At 37.7% G+C, this 17,559-nt stretch overlaps 2 protein-coding genes across 2 annotated transcripts; one reads left to right on the forward strand and one right to left on the reverse strand.

Moving 5' to 3' along the window:
• Positions 1–401: 401 nt before the first annotated feature.
• rbp4l (retinol binding protein 4, like) lies at positions 402–2,083 on the reverse strand. Its single transcript, XM_007566769.2, has 5 exons — positions 1,972–2,083; positions 1,569–1,686; positions 1,337–1,473; positions 872–984; positions 402–789 (listed from the first exon to the last, which is right to left on the reverse strand). The coding sequence occupies exons 2-5, from the start codon at positions 1,683–1,685 to the stop codon at positions 566–568; spliced, it is 591 nt and encodes a 196-aa protein (XP_007566831.1). The 5' UTR covers position 1,686; positions 1,972–2,083; the 3' UTR covers positions 402–565.
• A 3,877-nt stretch (positions 2,084–5,960) lies between these two features.
• Positions 5,961–17,308, forward strand: LOC103148141 (rod cGMP-specific 3',5'-cyclic phosphodiesterase subunit beta-like). The gene is made up of 24 exons (XM_007566779.2): positions 5,961–6,444; positions 6,531–6,780; positions 6,888–7,199; positions 8,260–8,412; positions 9,129–9,218; positions 9,302–9,442; positions 9,527–9,601; positions 9,708–9,772; positions 9,927–9,993; positions 10,077–10,124; positions 11,170–11,319; positions 11,447–11,590; positions 12,112–12,177; positions 12,337–12,486; positions 12,573–12,680; positions 12,848–12,957; positions 13,307–13,394; positions 13,484–13,584; positions 13,680–13,787; positions 13,859–13,922; positions 14,006–14,080; positions 14,661–14,744; positions 14,903–15,056; positions 15,467–17,308. The coding sequence occupies exons 2-24, from the start codon at positions 6,622–6,624 to the stop codon at positions 15,517–15,519; spliced, it is 2,565 nt and encodes an 854-aa protein (XP_007566841.1). The 5' UTR covers positions 5,961–6,444; positions 6,531–6,621; the 3' UTR covers positions 15,520–17,308.
• The last annotated feature ends 251 nt before the right edge of the window (positions 17,309–17,559 follow it).

Consider the following 17,559-nt stretch of genomic DNA (forward strand, 5'->3'; position numbering starts at 1 on the left):
ATGAAACAGATTTGCACATATCCAAAAGTTGTTCTAAAACTATTTTTTATTTATTCATTTACATTTCTAATTAATAAATAAAATCTTGAAGCATTTTTGTGTAAAAAAGAATCTTTATTTTTTTTGTCACATTCACTCACAAACATTACTGCAAAGTAACATTTTTCTTTTGCATGTATGCATGTATGTATGTATGTGTGTATGTGTGTATGTAGCCTTTATTTAACCAGGAATGTCTCGTTGAGATTAAATCTCTGTTTCAAGAGAAATCTGGCCAAAATACTAATCATCATACAAATAATACATGGATATGTGAGGAGGAGGAGGATGAGATCGAAGAAAATTTCATAAAAGGCAGAAGAAGAGAAATATTCTTCTTCTGTCAATCTCTTTGCATTTTCCAACTCCACCACTGTCATAGATTAACCACACACACACAAACACACACACATACACACACACACACGCACACATGCTCTCAGGATTTTCCCTCTGCTTGCTCTCTATCCACAAAGTCAGCATCTGACTGGCACTTGCTTCTCCTTCCCCGTTTCTTTGATTCTGCTCAGCAGGCCCCAGACTGCAGGACGGGCTGGAACTGTCCGGCCATGCAGATTTCCTCCTGTTTCTGACGGACGACGCGCTGAATCGCTGGAGGCAGGCCCCGGGGGTTCCTGGAGAACACCAGGGCGTAGCCGTCCTCGCAGCTGCCGTCGTCTTTCAGGGAGCGGCAGGCGTAGGTGATGGCGTAGTTGTCATAGTCGGTGTCGATCACCCAGTAGTTGTCGCCTAGTTTGACAGAAAAGTACGATGTTTGTAGGAATGAAGTGTAAAAACACAAATGCGTGATGGGAAGTGGCGTTGAACGTACCTCCGCTTGAGAGGTAGCTGGCCAGGCCCTGGTAGTTCATGAACATCTTGCCGGGGGTGGTAGGGTCAGGTACAGAGTACTGAGCAGCCATGTCGGCGCAGACAACCCAGAAGCTGCAAGACCAAAAATCAGATCAATGACGCAAGAAAAGTTCTTTAGCTTCTCTTTTCTGAATGCTTACAACTATTTACTACAAATCTTCAAAACATGCAAAAAAAAAAAAACCTCTCATCACATCTCTTCCTAATCCTTTATTATTGAGTGAAAACTCTGCTTATAACTAACGCTTAGCACGTTTTTGCTCCTAAATCTTTCTGTCCTGAACACGTTTTTTTAAAACCTGGCTAAGAAAAAGAACATCTTTTCCTGCACTGGTCAGGTCATCATCGGTTCTTAAAGAAGGGGAAAAACATGTTAAAAAGCAGTATCTGATGCAGAACCTCTTATGAATACTCGGTTCCTTACCCAAACAGGGTGACCCGTCCCCTGGAAGAGGCAGTCATGGAGCCATCATCGTCAATGGTGTACTCGGCGGAGATGTTGTCCTGCAGGAACAGCCCCTCTGGGTCTTTCTTCTGCAGTGCATACCACTTCCCAGCATACTGTCATAAAAGGGAAGTCAGAAATATTTAGTCTTTTTTTTTTTCTTTTCTCCTGACATTCACGTCTCAATGCAGGTTTTGTTTTTTGTACTCACTCTCTTTGGATCAAAGTCTTCTTTGACTGAGAAACTATCTACAATGCAGGAGGCAGACAAACTGCGTTCAACGCAGGACACAAAGACCAGCAGCAGGGCCAGCTTAAAGGATCCCATTCTGTAATGAAACGTGTGTTTATGAAAAAAATTACTTTTTTTTTTTTTTTTACCATTTGGAGTAATTTTAAACAAAATACACAAAACCTCTAATGCAACATTTAAATCCAGTCTGAACTCTCTGTTCTAATATCAAATAAGGTTCAACATTCAGTGAGGACTGTCTTTGGTCTGCAACTTTCCCACAGTTTCTCGCTAGAGTGCAGAAGGCACAGATGCAACTCAAAAGCAACAATTTAACTAGTAAAGAGGCAACTAATGTTAAAATCCAAATCCAGCGTCTTACCTGTTTGGGTTAAGAGTAGCAGTCGAGATTAAAAATCAAAGTTCTGGGTGTGGATGTGTTCACTCTGCAGCAGATCGGGTCTCGGGCTGGTGGCTGCCTTTATATACGTGCCCAACAGACAAGCTTATGGCTGATTTTCATTGCTTGGAACTAAATAAGGTGCTTAAATCTAGAGGTAATCTCTTTGGGTTGAAATCCTTGTCGTAATCTTGCTTCTATGTCCAAGACTTACGATAAAAACAATTAGGCCATTATGTAACTGACTGGAAACACAGTAGAACAGGCACATGCGTAACACAGGCTGGCAAATTAGTTGTATTTAAACACAAGCTTTTAATTAATTGCTTCCGTGGGTTAGAATAAAAACACAGGATTCTTGTTTGGTCTTTTACAAACAGCTGAATTATGTTTGCCAATGCCGTACAACAGAATACGGTACCCAATATATGCTCTAAAATACAGATAAAATGATATTAATTCAATATTTATCGACGGTGTATTATGGTATTTAGGCAATAGAAATAATTTTGGTTATTCCACTGGAACAAACAGGAACATGTTTGAAGGTTTTTAGGAAAAAATATATTATCAGTTATCAATTTTAGTTCAGTTTGATTTCTGAGTGGTACCTGAAAACTTGGCACACGTTGTTCCACAACCCACATCAGAGTTTTCATATTAAGTGGTAAATAAGCTGAAGAAAATAATATTTGAATGGTTCTAGAAAAGCTGCAGCGAGTTTAATAAAAGTACATCTAAAAACAATAAAACAAAAAAAAACAACTAAACAACAGATCACATCTAAAAATTCCCATGTGAATGTCTCAAACTTAACCGTTTTAAAATTAGTCATGCCAATCGCTCTTAAACATCAGCCACTATCTGATCCTGATAAAGGAAAACAACTTATTACTTTTAATGAGAGGTATTCTGAGACACTTTGGGTGAAGAAGCCATGAAAAGGTCAGGGTAGATCCAGAAATACACACAAGTATATTTGGCACTTTGGACAGATGGCAGAGTTTAGTTAAAGGCACAACTTCACCTCACTCTCAGTAGACAGAATAAATAGAATAGGTCTGTCTGCCAACACTGTCATTGTGTTGAGCAACCAAGGTTTAATCTGTCAAGAGGTAGTCTGTAAACAAGCCCAAATAACACAGTCAGATAATTAGAAGAATAAAAGTTACTTAACTGCGGATGCTGCTATCAACCAAACTCGCTTTGTCAATTAAATAATTTCTCAATCTCTAATTATTGAAAGTATGAAACGTTGCTAACTCAATCCACATAGAGGGAGAAAGTAGACATTTGTTTATCTCTTTAAACAGACACTGGCTCTCATTCCCTGGTTTATCCCTAATCACCATCAGTCCAGTATATTGTGTAATTGCTGGCATTTAATAAGTTGTTATGCCGCTGTCTGTGTGCGGACAGAAAAGGTCAGTCATGTAGACTGACTATGACAGTAAAGGCTCTCCTCAGAGAGGAAGAGAACAGAGAAGTCAGCCAAGACTGCTGATCTACTTTTTTCCATCGACTCTATCAGGGACGTAATCCTACTTTTGCTGCTCAAAATAGATAGTTGACAAAACACTGATTTAACTGCTGAACAGAAACGTCAAGGGCACAATGAAAAATCAGTTAAATAAGTTATAGAAATTTCAATTTCTGTTTTGCAGCTAGCTAATAAGATCCAAAACGTAATGTTTTGTTGTGGACTGAACGCACAGCCTGGTGGAAACCCATTGCTAAGTTTTATTTAATTATTATTATTTTTTTCCAAAGAGAACAAATTCTACTTGCTTCACTAGAAAGTTTAGAATAAAAGATCAAAAACTGTTCGGGTCAAGATGGTGGATGCTGCATCCTGCTGCTGGGCTGCTGGGAAAACTGGTCTGGATCTAGTGATGCATTGAGGATCTAGTGATGCATATGTGGGTTAACAGGCTGTTTAAAATTGTGTTTTATCTTCTAAACAAAAGTGTGACAAGCTGACTGTCATTCACGGAGGATACGGCATATTTGTTTTGCTACTAATGTGATTGTGGCTTCAGGTTCACTGAAGGATTTGCTGAAGATGTAATCTGGAAAATTGTACTTCATCATCAAAAGGACTGAGGACACGTGGAGAAGAAGCAGGGTTTTTCCTTGTTGCTGAAGCCATTTATTGTATTCTGTAAGGTTAAGACTGGGGCTCAGGAGAAAAAGCTCCAGGAAAAAAAGCTCCCAAAAGTACAATATATCCCTAAGGATGATGTATGTCATCCCTTCAGCTCCGGGTTCTGGATCTACCCTGGTTCTACCCACTTTGCTTGGATAACGTCGATAGAGAATCATCCGGGGATCATCCTTATCAGAAGACTTCTGGCAAGAGAAATGTTGCAAGAACTTTATCATGAATATTTGGAGGATTCACTTTAACTCTCAAGTTGAAATATTACATTCATTTTCCCCCGAATGTCCCCAGTTATTTGAAGCTCAAAGTTGAAACTTAGAATTGTGTTTGCTGCCATCTACTGGGACTTGTCAGCAGTGCAACCAGTGCAGTGGATACGATTTTATTTATTTATTTTTTATAAAAAATAAATAAAAAAATCCAATTATGCCTATCTTTCTACTTACCACAAAAATAAAATACATTTCACAATATCAAATAAAGTTAAAGAAAGCACAATAACTGTAGAACATTGCATTAACATCTATTAATTTCAAGACCTGGTATCATTTGCTACAGAGGTTTTTCCAACTGTGCCACTGCAGGCTGCACAGTGGTGCTTTCAGTGAGAAGGTTCTGGGTTTTTCACACAAGTATCAGCTAATGAATTGATTTCAAGGGGACCCATCCTTATACAAGTTCAATTATGTGGCTTAATTTGTTTCTCTTACTGCTCACAACTTCATCCCAACAGCCAACTACTCTGTTTCAAGCAGAATTACGCTCCAGATATGATATTGTTACATCTTTACATTTTGTGGTGGCATTTACATTTATGTTAATTTCTCTATACTTATTCAGTAGGGGAAGAAATCCCACATTACTGTAACAAAGTCAACACTTCCACAATTATCACAAACCTGCTCTTTAACATTAGGCTCTTGATGTGCTGAATATCCTCTCTCCTCTGCAGTTCCCTCCATGGGTTCTTAAAAAAAACTCAGGTTAGAAGAATGATTCTGTCTGTCTGATAAACCATCTATAAAAGCTCTTGTAGAAATCTCTTGAATCATTACCTAGCAAAAAGATGCAATAATGACTCACGTTCAAGTTTACTATAAGAGGCACTTGGAACTGAACTTGAAATATCCTGGTAACAGTTCATGAGATTATTTTTTGGCAGAGAAATGGGCCCACAGCATTAAATGTCCTCCACCTTACTTTACAAAGGGCATGAAATGCTTTTCAACACATTCATCTTTCCTTACAAGTTTTTCACAGCCTGTTTTCCAAAATACCTTGAAACAATAAAAATGATGTTCCACATAACATACATTAGAGTGTTATGTATAACCATATCCATCTAATTTTATTCATAGGTCACACAAGAAAGTATTCTGTTATAAGCCCAAAATCACATTCACTGTCAGTTTGAGAACTAGCAGGGCAACAAACTTACATTCACACACATGCATGCATACACACCTGTCGTTATGCATTATAGTGGCAGCAGATTATCTATTTGACCTTTTGCTTAAGGTCTTTATGCAGCCTTATAATAGACGGGTCCTCCTAGCTCTGAATGAACGGATTAGTTTTCCTTTGGAGGCGCTTTACATCCCTTTTTATTCATGTCAATCTGCAGTAAAGATTGTTTGCAGAAAAAAAAAGAGTTTGGATGGTGAGACCATCAGTGTCCAAAGAAAACAGAGGATCAGACAAAGGAGGCCTTGTTGAAAAGAGTTAAGCAGCTTGTACAGGTCCAGAGAGGAATCATATTGAACATATCGATATAAAAGACGTTTGCTTAAAATGAATGTGATTTCTACGGATTTCTATGTCATTTCTGTTTTTTTTTTCAGTTGCAACTAATAGACTTGCTTCAACAATATTCAATTTTGATTTCATTAGAAGAATTAAAAGAGTGTCTCAGAAGATAAGCTTATCAAATCCTGCTGCTCGCCTGAATAAAAACATGTCACAGTCCATGTCTACACTCTTACTAAGACCGCAGTTATCAGGAGTGGAGTCATCCTGGTGTGAATGTACTGATGCAGAGTGAAGGCTGGGTCCTTTGGCCCACATATCTGTTACTACATGATCAGCTGATGAGTTTAGCATAGGTAGATCCCTGCTAACCTTCAGCACTATCTGCTGATGACAGAGGGATTGCTGGGATTCAGCCCTCTGCCTTCTCCTCAGGGCTCTCCCTCTTGCAGTCCACTCATCCAACTAAACAAGGGGATTATTAACTTTTTTTTTTTTTTTGCCTGCATTTGAATGTATAGATTTCCCCCAATCTGTACATCACCTGGGTAAGATTTGTTTCTTTTCCTGAGTCGATAAAATGGTATTTGGAGTGTGAGTCATTTCGCTTATTTGTGGTTTCTTGTTGGAGAAGCGGTTGCTCCATTGGAGCAGCACTGGAGCTTCATTGAGAGCAAAGGGAAGAGGACAAGGAATATCTGACAGAAGAAGAGGAAGGAGGAACAATGGGTGTGCAAAAAGAAGACGTGGAGAAGTTTCTTCGCGACAACCCTGCGTTTGCTGCAAAGTACTTTTGCAAAACATTGAGCCCTTCTTCCATATCGAAGATATCAGGACTCCCAGAAAAAGAGATCGACTTTGGAAAGCTGGAGGAACTTAGCCGGGTAAGTTACATATTTGATGATTTCTCAGTATAGAAACAAAATAATCTTTGTGAATTAAAAAACAACACAAAAACAAAAACAAGCTTATATTTCTCTAATTTCCAAAGGTTGAGGAAAGCCGAATAATGTTTGATTTGATCAAAGACATGCAAGAGAACATCAACATGGAAAAGGTGGTCTTCAAGATCCTGAAGCGGCTCGGAGCTCTCATTCACGCCGACCGCTGCAGCCTGTTCATGTACCGGCAGCGAAACGGCATCGGAGAGCTGGCGACGAGGCTCTTCAACGTCTCGACCAACTCAGTCCTGGAGGACTGTGTGGTTCCACCAGACTCTGAGATCGTCTACCCTCTGGACTTGGGGATAGTTGGCAATGTGGCCCTCACCAAGAAGAATGTCAACGTGAAAGATGTCAAAGAGGTAAAGTGGGGGCAGGGAGGCTGGACATCAGTTTGTGAGTCAGAGCAAAAAGATGAACCAGAGAGAATTACTCTTGATGATGATGCACACAGCCTGAGACAGAAGGGAACGCAGCCGGCTCAAACTTTTTCAGTCTCAAAACTTCATATTTGTTGTCAAGCATTTCCAAAACAAGCCTTCTTTCAGATTCACTCATAACATCTTCTGCAGAGTAAATATATAAGGAAGGTAATAATGTCAAAAAATGTCACAGTTCTTCAAATAATATGTGAACTGTGCTACTCTCTTGACAATTTAACTGATTGCTAACTAACCTAAACATATTGTCTTAAATGATCATTTCACAAAGCTGGAGCTTTAGTTAGCATTAGTGGTGGTGTTAATTATACTAAACTAAACTCCATCCAACCTCAAAGCAGCTCTGATCAAGAGTCTTGTGCTTCAGTATTTGGCTATTCTATCCAATATAACCCCCAATTTTAAACCTTAAACTTAAATTTAAAGATAATCTAAAACGCAAAGAATACAGATATTTGAAGTCCTGTGAATTATGTACAACATCATTTTAAATGTAACATTGAAATTAAATAGAAACAAATTATGTGCCTAATTTGTATTCACATGTGCATGTACAGGCTCCCTGCTGCAGACCTGAACAAAGTGTGGTTGTAAATCTCATTGTCAGACATAATCCATTTATTCTCAGATCGCATCATCCTCTGCTGTAGCCATGGATTAGACGCTGCTGACATTTAGTTGGCTGTCAGCAGGAATGTAAAACAGATCAAAACTAGTTCGAGTTATTTCCATTCAACCTATGTATTCAAATAAATTAATTGACTGCTTGTTTGTTGGGCAGCAATAATCACATTGGCCTATTTACTGAGATCTATTTAGTATTTTGAGATGTTTTTTAAATATTCAAAGTGCGAAGATCCAGAGTGCTTAAATCGGATTGACCACTTTTAAGAAGATACAATTTTTCCTCCTAAACTCTTAATGTAGCATAAAGAAAAATAAGACTTTCACACGTGTTTGTGAATATGTTGTACCTTTTCAGAGCCAGTATTTCAGTTCATTCGTTGATGAACTCACAGAATACGAGACCAGGAACGTGCTGGCAGCGCCCATCCTCAACGGCAAAGACCTGGTGGCCGTGATCATGGCCCTGAACAAAACCACAGGACCACATTTCACCAGCCAGGATGAAGATGTGAGTCCACAAGCTAATGGTGGCGATGCGCCCAGCACAGCTGATGACTGAGCAGCAGAACAGTTTGGATAAAATCTAATTCTTAAGAGAATTAGTGAAGTAAAGTAATCTAGTGCAGGTTCATGATGCACGGTTGAAACTATTAAAGCTAAACAGTTTAATATGTTATTTCAAGGTTAATTGCAAGATTTTTATCAGTCACATCCAAAAATGATTTTTGTTATAAAGTTTCATTATAATGAACATATTTTTAAGAGACTGAAAAGTATACTGAGCTTAGAATTTAATATATTTTATAATTCTATTGTTGCTTTATACATGTATCTGTTAATTATTCATGTAGATGCTTATTTTATTTTATTTTTCATCGATTTATTTAATTTTGAGCACTTCCCTATTTCATATCTTTGTAAGATGGGCATTTGAATGAGTAAGAGAAGAATGACCAATACTAGAAAACAACCAAAAGACATTCAAATGTTCTATCACAGTTACAAACTTCAATGTATTTTATTTTATGTGGTAAGCCAAGAAAAATAATAAGTAATGGTTAAGAGGGAGAGCGAGTTTTAAAATGTATTCTTTCTGTAAACTTTCTGTTTCATCATATAAAAGAGTCTTATGTTACATCACCTCTCGTGGTTGTATCGCGACAAAATGTGGAGTCATTTTGAAGAAATGTGACATATAAATCATGTTCCTGTTCGTGTCTGCAGCTCTTCCTGAAGTACCTGAAAATTGCCTCTCTGAACCTTAAGATCTTTCACCTAAGTTACCTCCACAACTGTGAGACACGCAAAGGACAGGTGCGGGCAAACGTTAAAACAAAAGTTTGTCATTTCTATGTCTGTATGCATGCCGCCTTTAAATCTTGTGTGTGTCCTTGTAGCTGCTGCTGTGGTCTGCCAACAAGGTGTTTGAAGAGCTGACAGACATCGAGCGACAGTTTCACAAAGCCTTGTACACAGTCCGGGCCTACCTCAACTGTGACCGATACTCTGTGGGGTTACTAGACATGACAAAGGAAAAGGTTTGGTGTCTATCTTTATTTTATGGCCGAATTATTTTGTGTGATTTACCATGAAGTTACTGACTTGCTCCCTTCTTCTTTTAGGAGTTCTTTGACATTTGGCCTGTGTTGATGGGAGAGCAGCCACCTTACAGTGGACCTGTAACTCCAGATGGCAGGGTGCATTGTTTTATTCAACTTTCTCATCACACGTGTATTCATTAAAAAGTCTCTACTTTAGTTTGGCTTTGGTCTCTATTGCTAATCTATTTAATTTACCCCTTAGGAAGTAATTTTCTACAAGGTGATTGATTACATACTCCATGGAAAAGAAGACATCAAAGTAATACCGTGAGTTTTTTTTTTAATGTTTGGTCAATAGCGGTCCTGGTCAGTGATGCTTTTACTTTAACACTTTTCAAATGAGTTTGAAGAAACTAATAATCACAGTTCAGTAACAGACTGATCATCTTCTGACTTGTCTTTTCTTCAATTTGTCACAAAGAAATCCACCTGCAGACCACTGGGCCTTGAGCAGCGGCCTTCCCACTTATGTTGCTGAGAGCGGCTTTGTGAGTTTTCTTTCCAACAACGGCAGCGAGCTGCTGAATTATCTGAAGCCAAATTAATTAGTCTGCTCCTTTCCGCCCTTCAGATCTGCAACATCATGAATGCGGCCGCTGATGAGACGTTTCAGTTCCAGGTGAGAAACTTTACGTGCCTCCAGGTGCTTCACCAAACACTTGTTTTTGTAAAACCTTCATGATTTACAGTTTATTGGATGATAATGGCTGGGTGGACGGTCAACCTCAATGGCAGTAAATGCAGCTTGAATCAAAGGTTAACATGCTGTTGGATCAGTTGATGCTGTTGGTGACTTAAAAAGCTCTAGCTGGTTTGCTGTAGTAGTAGAAGAGTTTTAGTATTAGAGAAAAAACACATTTATTAAAAGACTGATTTACTCAAATTTAGATGTAATATAAAAAAAACCTTCATTTCCTTATGATGATAATGTACATTATATTTCTCTGGTAAAGATTTGTAACAGCTTCCAAGTACATTGGAAAGGAAATCGATGAATTAGAAAAAAAAAAAAAAAACATGCCGTCACGCTATTACCATGATAATCTCATACATTATTTATGGTGGGGAAAGTATTTGGTCATGCAGGAAAAACCAACTCACCTGGTTTATAGATTACAAAAAGAAAGCTGCAGGAACTACACCTGGTTGAATTTATAATGATAAATTAACAACATTTAACTTTGTTCTATGCTAAGAAATTAGAAACCATACACAATCGTCCTTAAAAACTGTATTTTTTTTAGTTATTTAAAAAAGAACTGCATTTGAATGAATAAGAAAATAAGATATATTAACTAAAAAAATTTATAAAAATATTTATTTTAAACTATTGTTCCTATCTTTAAAGAATAGACATATATGGCATGATCATTAGTACTTTGTTGGACGTGATCTGTCCCAAATTAATATTTATTTTAAGTATTATATCACCGATCATGTTGTTTTCTTTTTTTTGTTTTGTTTTGTTATAAACAAATGTGATTGTATCTGTCTTAAACTAAGGCATCTATCTACATTTTGGTCCCTAAGTACTTTGTTTACTAATGCACGTAATTTCTACTCATTGACAAGTGTTTTGGAAATGTTTGGAAATTGCTGACTGACATAAATATGAAATCAAGTTATACAATTACAGACTTGATTGTGTTTTCTTGTCATCGCAGACAGAGCCGCTGGATGACAGTGGCTGGACCATAAAAAATGTTCTCTCGCTTCCAATTGTCAACAAGAAAGAAGAAATAGTCGGCGTGGCAACGTTTTACAACAGGAAAGATGGGAAGCCATTTGATGATCATGATGAAAATCTCATGGAGGTATATCTAATCTATCCTTGTGGCTGACTAAATGAGTTTGTACAATTTCATCTAATTACAAAGATCCATTATTTTTTTCCCCTATTATTCTTTGAAAGTATTTTATGTAAATTTTTCTGATTCCCAGGCTTTGACTCAGTTCCTGGGATGGTCAGCTCTGAACACGGACACGTACGACAAAATGAACAAGCTCGAGAACCGAAAGGACATCGCTCAAGATATGGTGCTCTACCACGTCAAATGTCGAAATGATGAAATTCAGAATATCCTGGTCAGTGGTACTTTTACTTAAAAAAAAAAAAAAAATACAACATTCTTACTTTCAAAGGCGCATTTTTACTTCAAGAATCCGTTAAGATTACATAAATAGAAATCTACTTAATTTCAGAGTAACTGGTGAAAAGGGATTGGCTGCAAAATAGATTAAAACTAATTTGGAGTGACTTGAAATAAAGTAAGTGACATAAAGCTGAAATTGTTGTCATCTGCAGTTTATTGTCCAGTTGTCGTTGGCAAAGGGGAGTCAAAAGACAGACTACAAACAGCCCACAAAGTTTTAAAGGTTCAGGGTTAATAATTGAAGTAATGAATCAGGGTTGTATAATTTAGACACACGTTAAACTAGACTAAATCGATGCATTAATGCTCCATTCTTCAAAAAGCACCATAAAATGTCTAGTGCCCTGATAGAAAAGTGTCAGTAATTTTGATTGCATTTTAAATGTTTGGATTTTTCATATTTTTTTTCGTCGATTTTTGATTGATTTAAGTATATAATGCCAACTTTTCTAGAACACAAGAGAGGTCTATGACTGTGAGCCCTGGGACTGTGAAGAAGAGGATCTTCTTGACATTCTGGTAATGCCTGAACTCGTCTATTTTGGGTTTCCAACTATAAAGGTTTCTTTTATTTAGGAAAAAAAAATCAGAGTGTGAGGCTATAGGCATATAAAATATTTCATGCAAACATGGTTTTTATTCTCACTCAGCTTTCGTTTTCTGGTGCCATCCTTTTAGAAAAAAGACCTGCCACCTCTTATCAAGAAATTTGAGATCTACGAGTTTCGCTTCTCAGATTTTAACTGCACAGAACTGGAGCTGGTGAAGTGCGGGATCCAGATGTACTACGAAGTCGGTGTAGTGAAGAAGTTCCAGATTCCTCAAGAAGTAATACAGTTGCACATGTAAACAACGTTTATTCTTCAGCGTGTCCGCAAAAAGTTTGAGATATTAACTCTTTAATTTCCTCTCAGGTGCTGGTTCGCTTCATGTACTCTGTCAGTAAAGGCTACAGAAAAATCACCTACCACAACTGGCGTCACGGCTTCAATGTGGGACAGACCATGTTCACATTGTTAACGGTATCCATTTGATTGTTGTTTTTAAGTATATTGCAGTGCCCATTTATAAAACACTAAAAGAAAATGAACCAGTTTAATTTTCATTTTAACTAGTTTAGTTGTAATTTATTCTTCAAAACATAAATATTTCTATTTTACACTGCATATCTATTTCTTTTTGTCCTCAGACAGGGCATCTGAAGCGATATTACACAGACCTAGAAGTCATGGCCATGATAACGGCAGGATTTCTGCATGACATTGATCACAGAGGAACAAACAACTTGTACCAGGTCAAGTAAGTGACTACACTCTCACAGGATATCTCTTTTCACCTTTAAATTGAATACTTTGTATTAAGAAGCTGTAACCTACTGTGAACTACAGGGAATCCAGCAAACTACTGTAAATTTCTTGTGCTTGTAAGCAAACTGGATCATAATTCCTTACTGAACCAGTTCATTAATTATGGTTTAAGTTTTGCAACAATTCACCAATTTAAGTTACTATTGCGGTGGCGAGCCTGAATGAAAGGCAATTTAAAAATACTTTTGAGTTAGACTTCTTAAGACTTGGCTTTTCAGTTGAGTCAGACGACTGTTAAGTTGTCAGATATTTAAGGATTTTTTTTTCGTTTAATCCAACAGATCGGGTAATCCTCTGGCCAAGTTACACGGCTCCTCCATCCTGGAACGACACCATCTAGAGTTTGGAAAGTTTCTCCTCTCCGACGAGGTAAAGAAATGTCATTTAACCTAACATGTGGGCTACGTGTCGTACAGTCTCTGAATATACCAACCTCACTCTTTGTTTTTCATCTGCAGTCACTGAACATCTACCAGAACCTGAACAGGCGGCAGGTAGATCACGTGATTCATCTTACCGACATTGCCATCATCGCCACCGACCTGGCTCTGTATTTCAAGTGAGTAGCGTCTCTAACTTTTCAGTCCGGTCTTGCCAGTACATTTTTCTCTTGGTTAAAAATGAGTCAAAGTGATTCATCTTCTATTGTCACAGGAAGCGAACAATGTTCCAAAAGATTGTGGACCTTTCAAAAACATATGAAGATGAAAAGAAATGGGTGGATTTCATGTCTCTAGAAACAACCAGAAAAGAGATCGTCATGTGAGTGAAATGAAAACAACTCAGGCGTCTACTGTCCAGTGGGTTTATAACCTGGATAATGTTTATTCCAGGGCAATGATGATGACAGCATGTGACTTGTCGGCCATCACAAAGCCCTGGGAAGTGCAGAGCAAGGTAAGAGTAATGAGAATAAAAGGTTTAAACAAAGAGGGGATGCTGGTTGTTGGCAGATGATGAACTGAGTGTGTAATTTTCAGGTTGCCTTGTCTGTGGCGGCAGAGTTTTGGGAGCAGGGTGATTTGGAGAGGACAGTGCTGGAACAGCAACCTATTGTGAGTTTGCAAGTTGCAATTATACCATAATTATGTTGCATAAATGGGTGTTATAACAAAAAAAAGTAGTACACTGCAGTGAGGATAAATTCAGCACCAAATACAAGAATCCTGCATAATTATCGGCACCCTGCAAAAATGTTTTAGAAAGATCGGAAAGAAATGTGCATTTGTTATACTATAGCATAATCTCGCACGGAAAAAAAGATTAGCTCAGCAGGAAGCTTTGGATCTCTCACTTCCTTTGCATCCTCCTCACTGGCAAGAAAAAATCGGGTTCTTGATTGGCTTTGTCACAGTCTCAGTAATTTAAAGCTTTTAAATGATTGCTCTGACTGTTAATGCAAGTTTATATGGACAAAAACTGTTTTGTTGTAGCTGTTCTCCGAGTTATAAAGACCAACGCTCAACTGCTTTTCTCAAATGTCCTATTTTGAAGACCATCTCAGAGAAATAGACCTTTGCATCACATCATATTTAAAACTATGGGAACCATGAAATTATAAATTACCATTTAAAATAAATTGCTTCCATCACTGAGTTTTCTCTAACAATGATTTGATTCTGTCTTTTCCACCAGCCCATGATGGACAGGAACAAAGCAGCAGAGCTTCCAAAGCTACAATGTGGCTTCATTGACTTCGTCTGCACATTCGTCTACAAGGTATTGCCTACAATAGGTTCTTAATCCATAAAAAAGCAATGTGAGCTATGTTTGTGTTGATTTCACAGCAAAACAATGGGTTTGATCAAAGCCCACCATCTGATGTAATTCTCATTTTGTTCCCCTTCAGCCATTTATTCTTGATTTTGTCTTCTCAGGAATTTTCTCGCTTCCACCCCCAAATCCAGCCTATGTTAGATGGCATCCTTAACAACAGGAAAGAATGGAATGCAAAAAAAGAGGAATATGAAGCTAAACTCAAAGCCATAGAGGAAGAGAAGGCTGCAAAAGAGGCTGCTCAGGCAGCAAAAGGTAAAGTGATCCCTTAAACTCACTGCTCTGTGGCAAAAGTTCATTGCCATCTGATATTTTGCTCTATCCTGTTTGACTAAGTCATAAAACAATGTACTATATAATGTCTGTAAGCCACTATGGATTATGCCAGTAATGCATGCTATAAGGCATGAATGTTATAAAAAGTGAAAACTCTCCTGACAATGGTTCCATGGTGTTGAAAGAACATCAGCCCTTAATTTTGTATAAGCGGTCAAGATTAGCTGTAGCTTTTAACTTCTCTACATAGGAAAAGTTGAAGGAAGAGCACTTGTAAGACCAACTTTACATAATTGAACATTTTAAATAGGAAGAAGCTCTGACTATAATGTGTAAATAGCTACACAAGCAAAAAGTAATTTATTTTTTTCTATTTATTCTTCATGTAGCCGCTGCAAACAACCCGAGTGGTGGAGGCTCCAAGACCTGCTCCGTTTGCTAAAAGACTCTACAGACAGTGGGAGCTCAGAATCATCTGAAAAGAAATATTTTGAATATTTTAGACTGACTGGCAAGAAAAATGCTCTAAAATGATGAAGTTGGATATGTTCGCAAAGCCCCAAAGTACTTATAAGCCTCCCACAGTCTTAACGCGCCGCCCAGGAGGAGCGCAGCAAATGTCACGGTCAGACAGTGGAGCATTAGGGGGGTTGTCCCATTGGACTGTCAATTATTGAAACCACACAAAAAACCTTGTAAAAGTGCGCATCAGGTCAGTGCTTCTCAGTTGGGCTGCGCACAGAATAAAAGAAGGTGTGGGGTTTAAATGATCCCATTTTTTAAGACCACAGAAGGGTTAAAGAGTAGGAGTTTCAGTCAGAGAAGAAAAAGCCTGAACAGAAAGAGCTCTGCACTTCAGCTAAAATAATGGGACATGGTAAAACATCAGTCATTACTGGGACATCACTGAATCAAATTTTGTTGTATTTAACTTTAAACTGCTTTGACAATATTGTTTTGCATTCTGATTTCACTTTTGTTTCAAACACATTGTTTATCTTTTGAGAATTACTTTTAGGTACTTGACAGGTACAGACTTAACATACTGTCGTTTCTGTACAGATGATACATTTTTGTATTTTTTTGTGTTTGTTTCAGCAGGTGTCACAAGATAATCATTGTAAATACATTACATAGCCACTGGTAGCCTTGCCATGTACCATATGTACTGCATTGCATGACAGAGAAAATATAGCTCTGTTACATTTTTATGGACAAGACCAGACTGTAAAAAGGCCTCTTAGAAAGTAGTACATCTACATCTTCCAGCAATTGTTTTCAATGTTCACTCTTTCCAGTCACTATTTACAAATGAGAGTGTGTTTACTTTGATTGCAGAGATCTACAACTACAATTTGCTACAATTAGTAAGGCAACTTACCATGTGGTAATCATGTGCAATAGCTATGCATGTTTCCAATCAACAAAATCCGTAGCTGCTTATCTGTGATGCCTTTATAATGTACATACGGAGTCTGTATGTGTGTGTGTGAGAGAGCGAGAGAGGTATAGCCTAGAAAACCTTGTATAAAGTGAGTAGATCAATGTATTTGGAAATAGATCTTGTTCAGAGACATTGGTGGGTCCAAGATGAAAACTGGGATTCAAATTCTTTTGCATTTTATCTATTTGGACTCGAATGCTTGTCTTAAAGTAAGAGCAAGAAGCTAAAAAAAAATGGATTTAAAAATAAGCCTGTACTACGTCACGCAGGCACTGCCTGCGTTGAGCATGAACAGAACGCAATCCACACATCGCAAAGAATGTGGAAACTTTACTCATTCATAAGATCAAGAAACTGAACCCAGGGCTGTGGTGCTGTAGGGCAGCAGTGCTACTAGCCATTCAGACTCCTGGGTGACAAAGCTGTTCCAGTCAACAGACTGAGCAACCCGACTTTGTGTAACGACATGTACACCTACACATCTACACTTGTAAATACAATATTTTTAAAGGTAAAATAGTAACGCTTACATAATTGTATTGCTCTTATTGAGCCGTGAGTTCATGCTTGTCTCAGTTTAGCTTTAACATTTTCCACTTATTAAAGTGATGTCTGAATGTATAAGATTAAAATATTAGGTATTAATGACACTTGTATGTGCTGTTGATACATCTGTAACACATTTGTTGTAGTTATTTTAATTTAAAGCCAGCGACTTAAAGCTTGCCTCATCGTCTGGTCCTTGTGTACAATGATGACTCAAATAAAGCAAATGTATTTTTATGTTGTCATGATGTGAGTTGATTCCTGCCATTCTAAAGTAAAACTTTAGAGGATGAAGCTGAATTTATTTAAAAGAAAAAAAAAACATTTATTTTGACCAGCAGAGGTATCAGTACAGCTGTATTAACCTAAATACTGAGAGATAAAAAAAAACCCAACAAAAACACGCTTCAGCGTTGAAACATGAAAATTTAACAGTCTGCCTATGTTTTGTAGTTTGTGCCAAACAATATTTCCATTCAGAGTACATAATGA

Source organism: Poecilia formosa, unplaced genomic scaffold, assembly GCF_000485575.1.
Source record: "Poecilia formosa unplaced genomic scaffold, Poecilia_formosa-5.1.2 Scaffold6, whole genome shotgun sequence".
NCBI lineage: Eukaryota > Metazoa > Chordata > Actinopteri > Cyprinodontiformes > Poeciliidae > Poecilia > Poecilia formosa.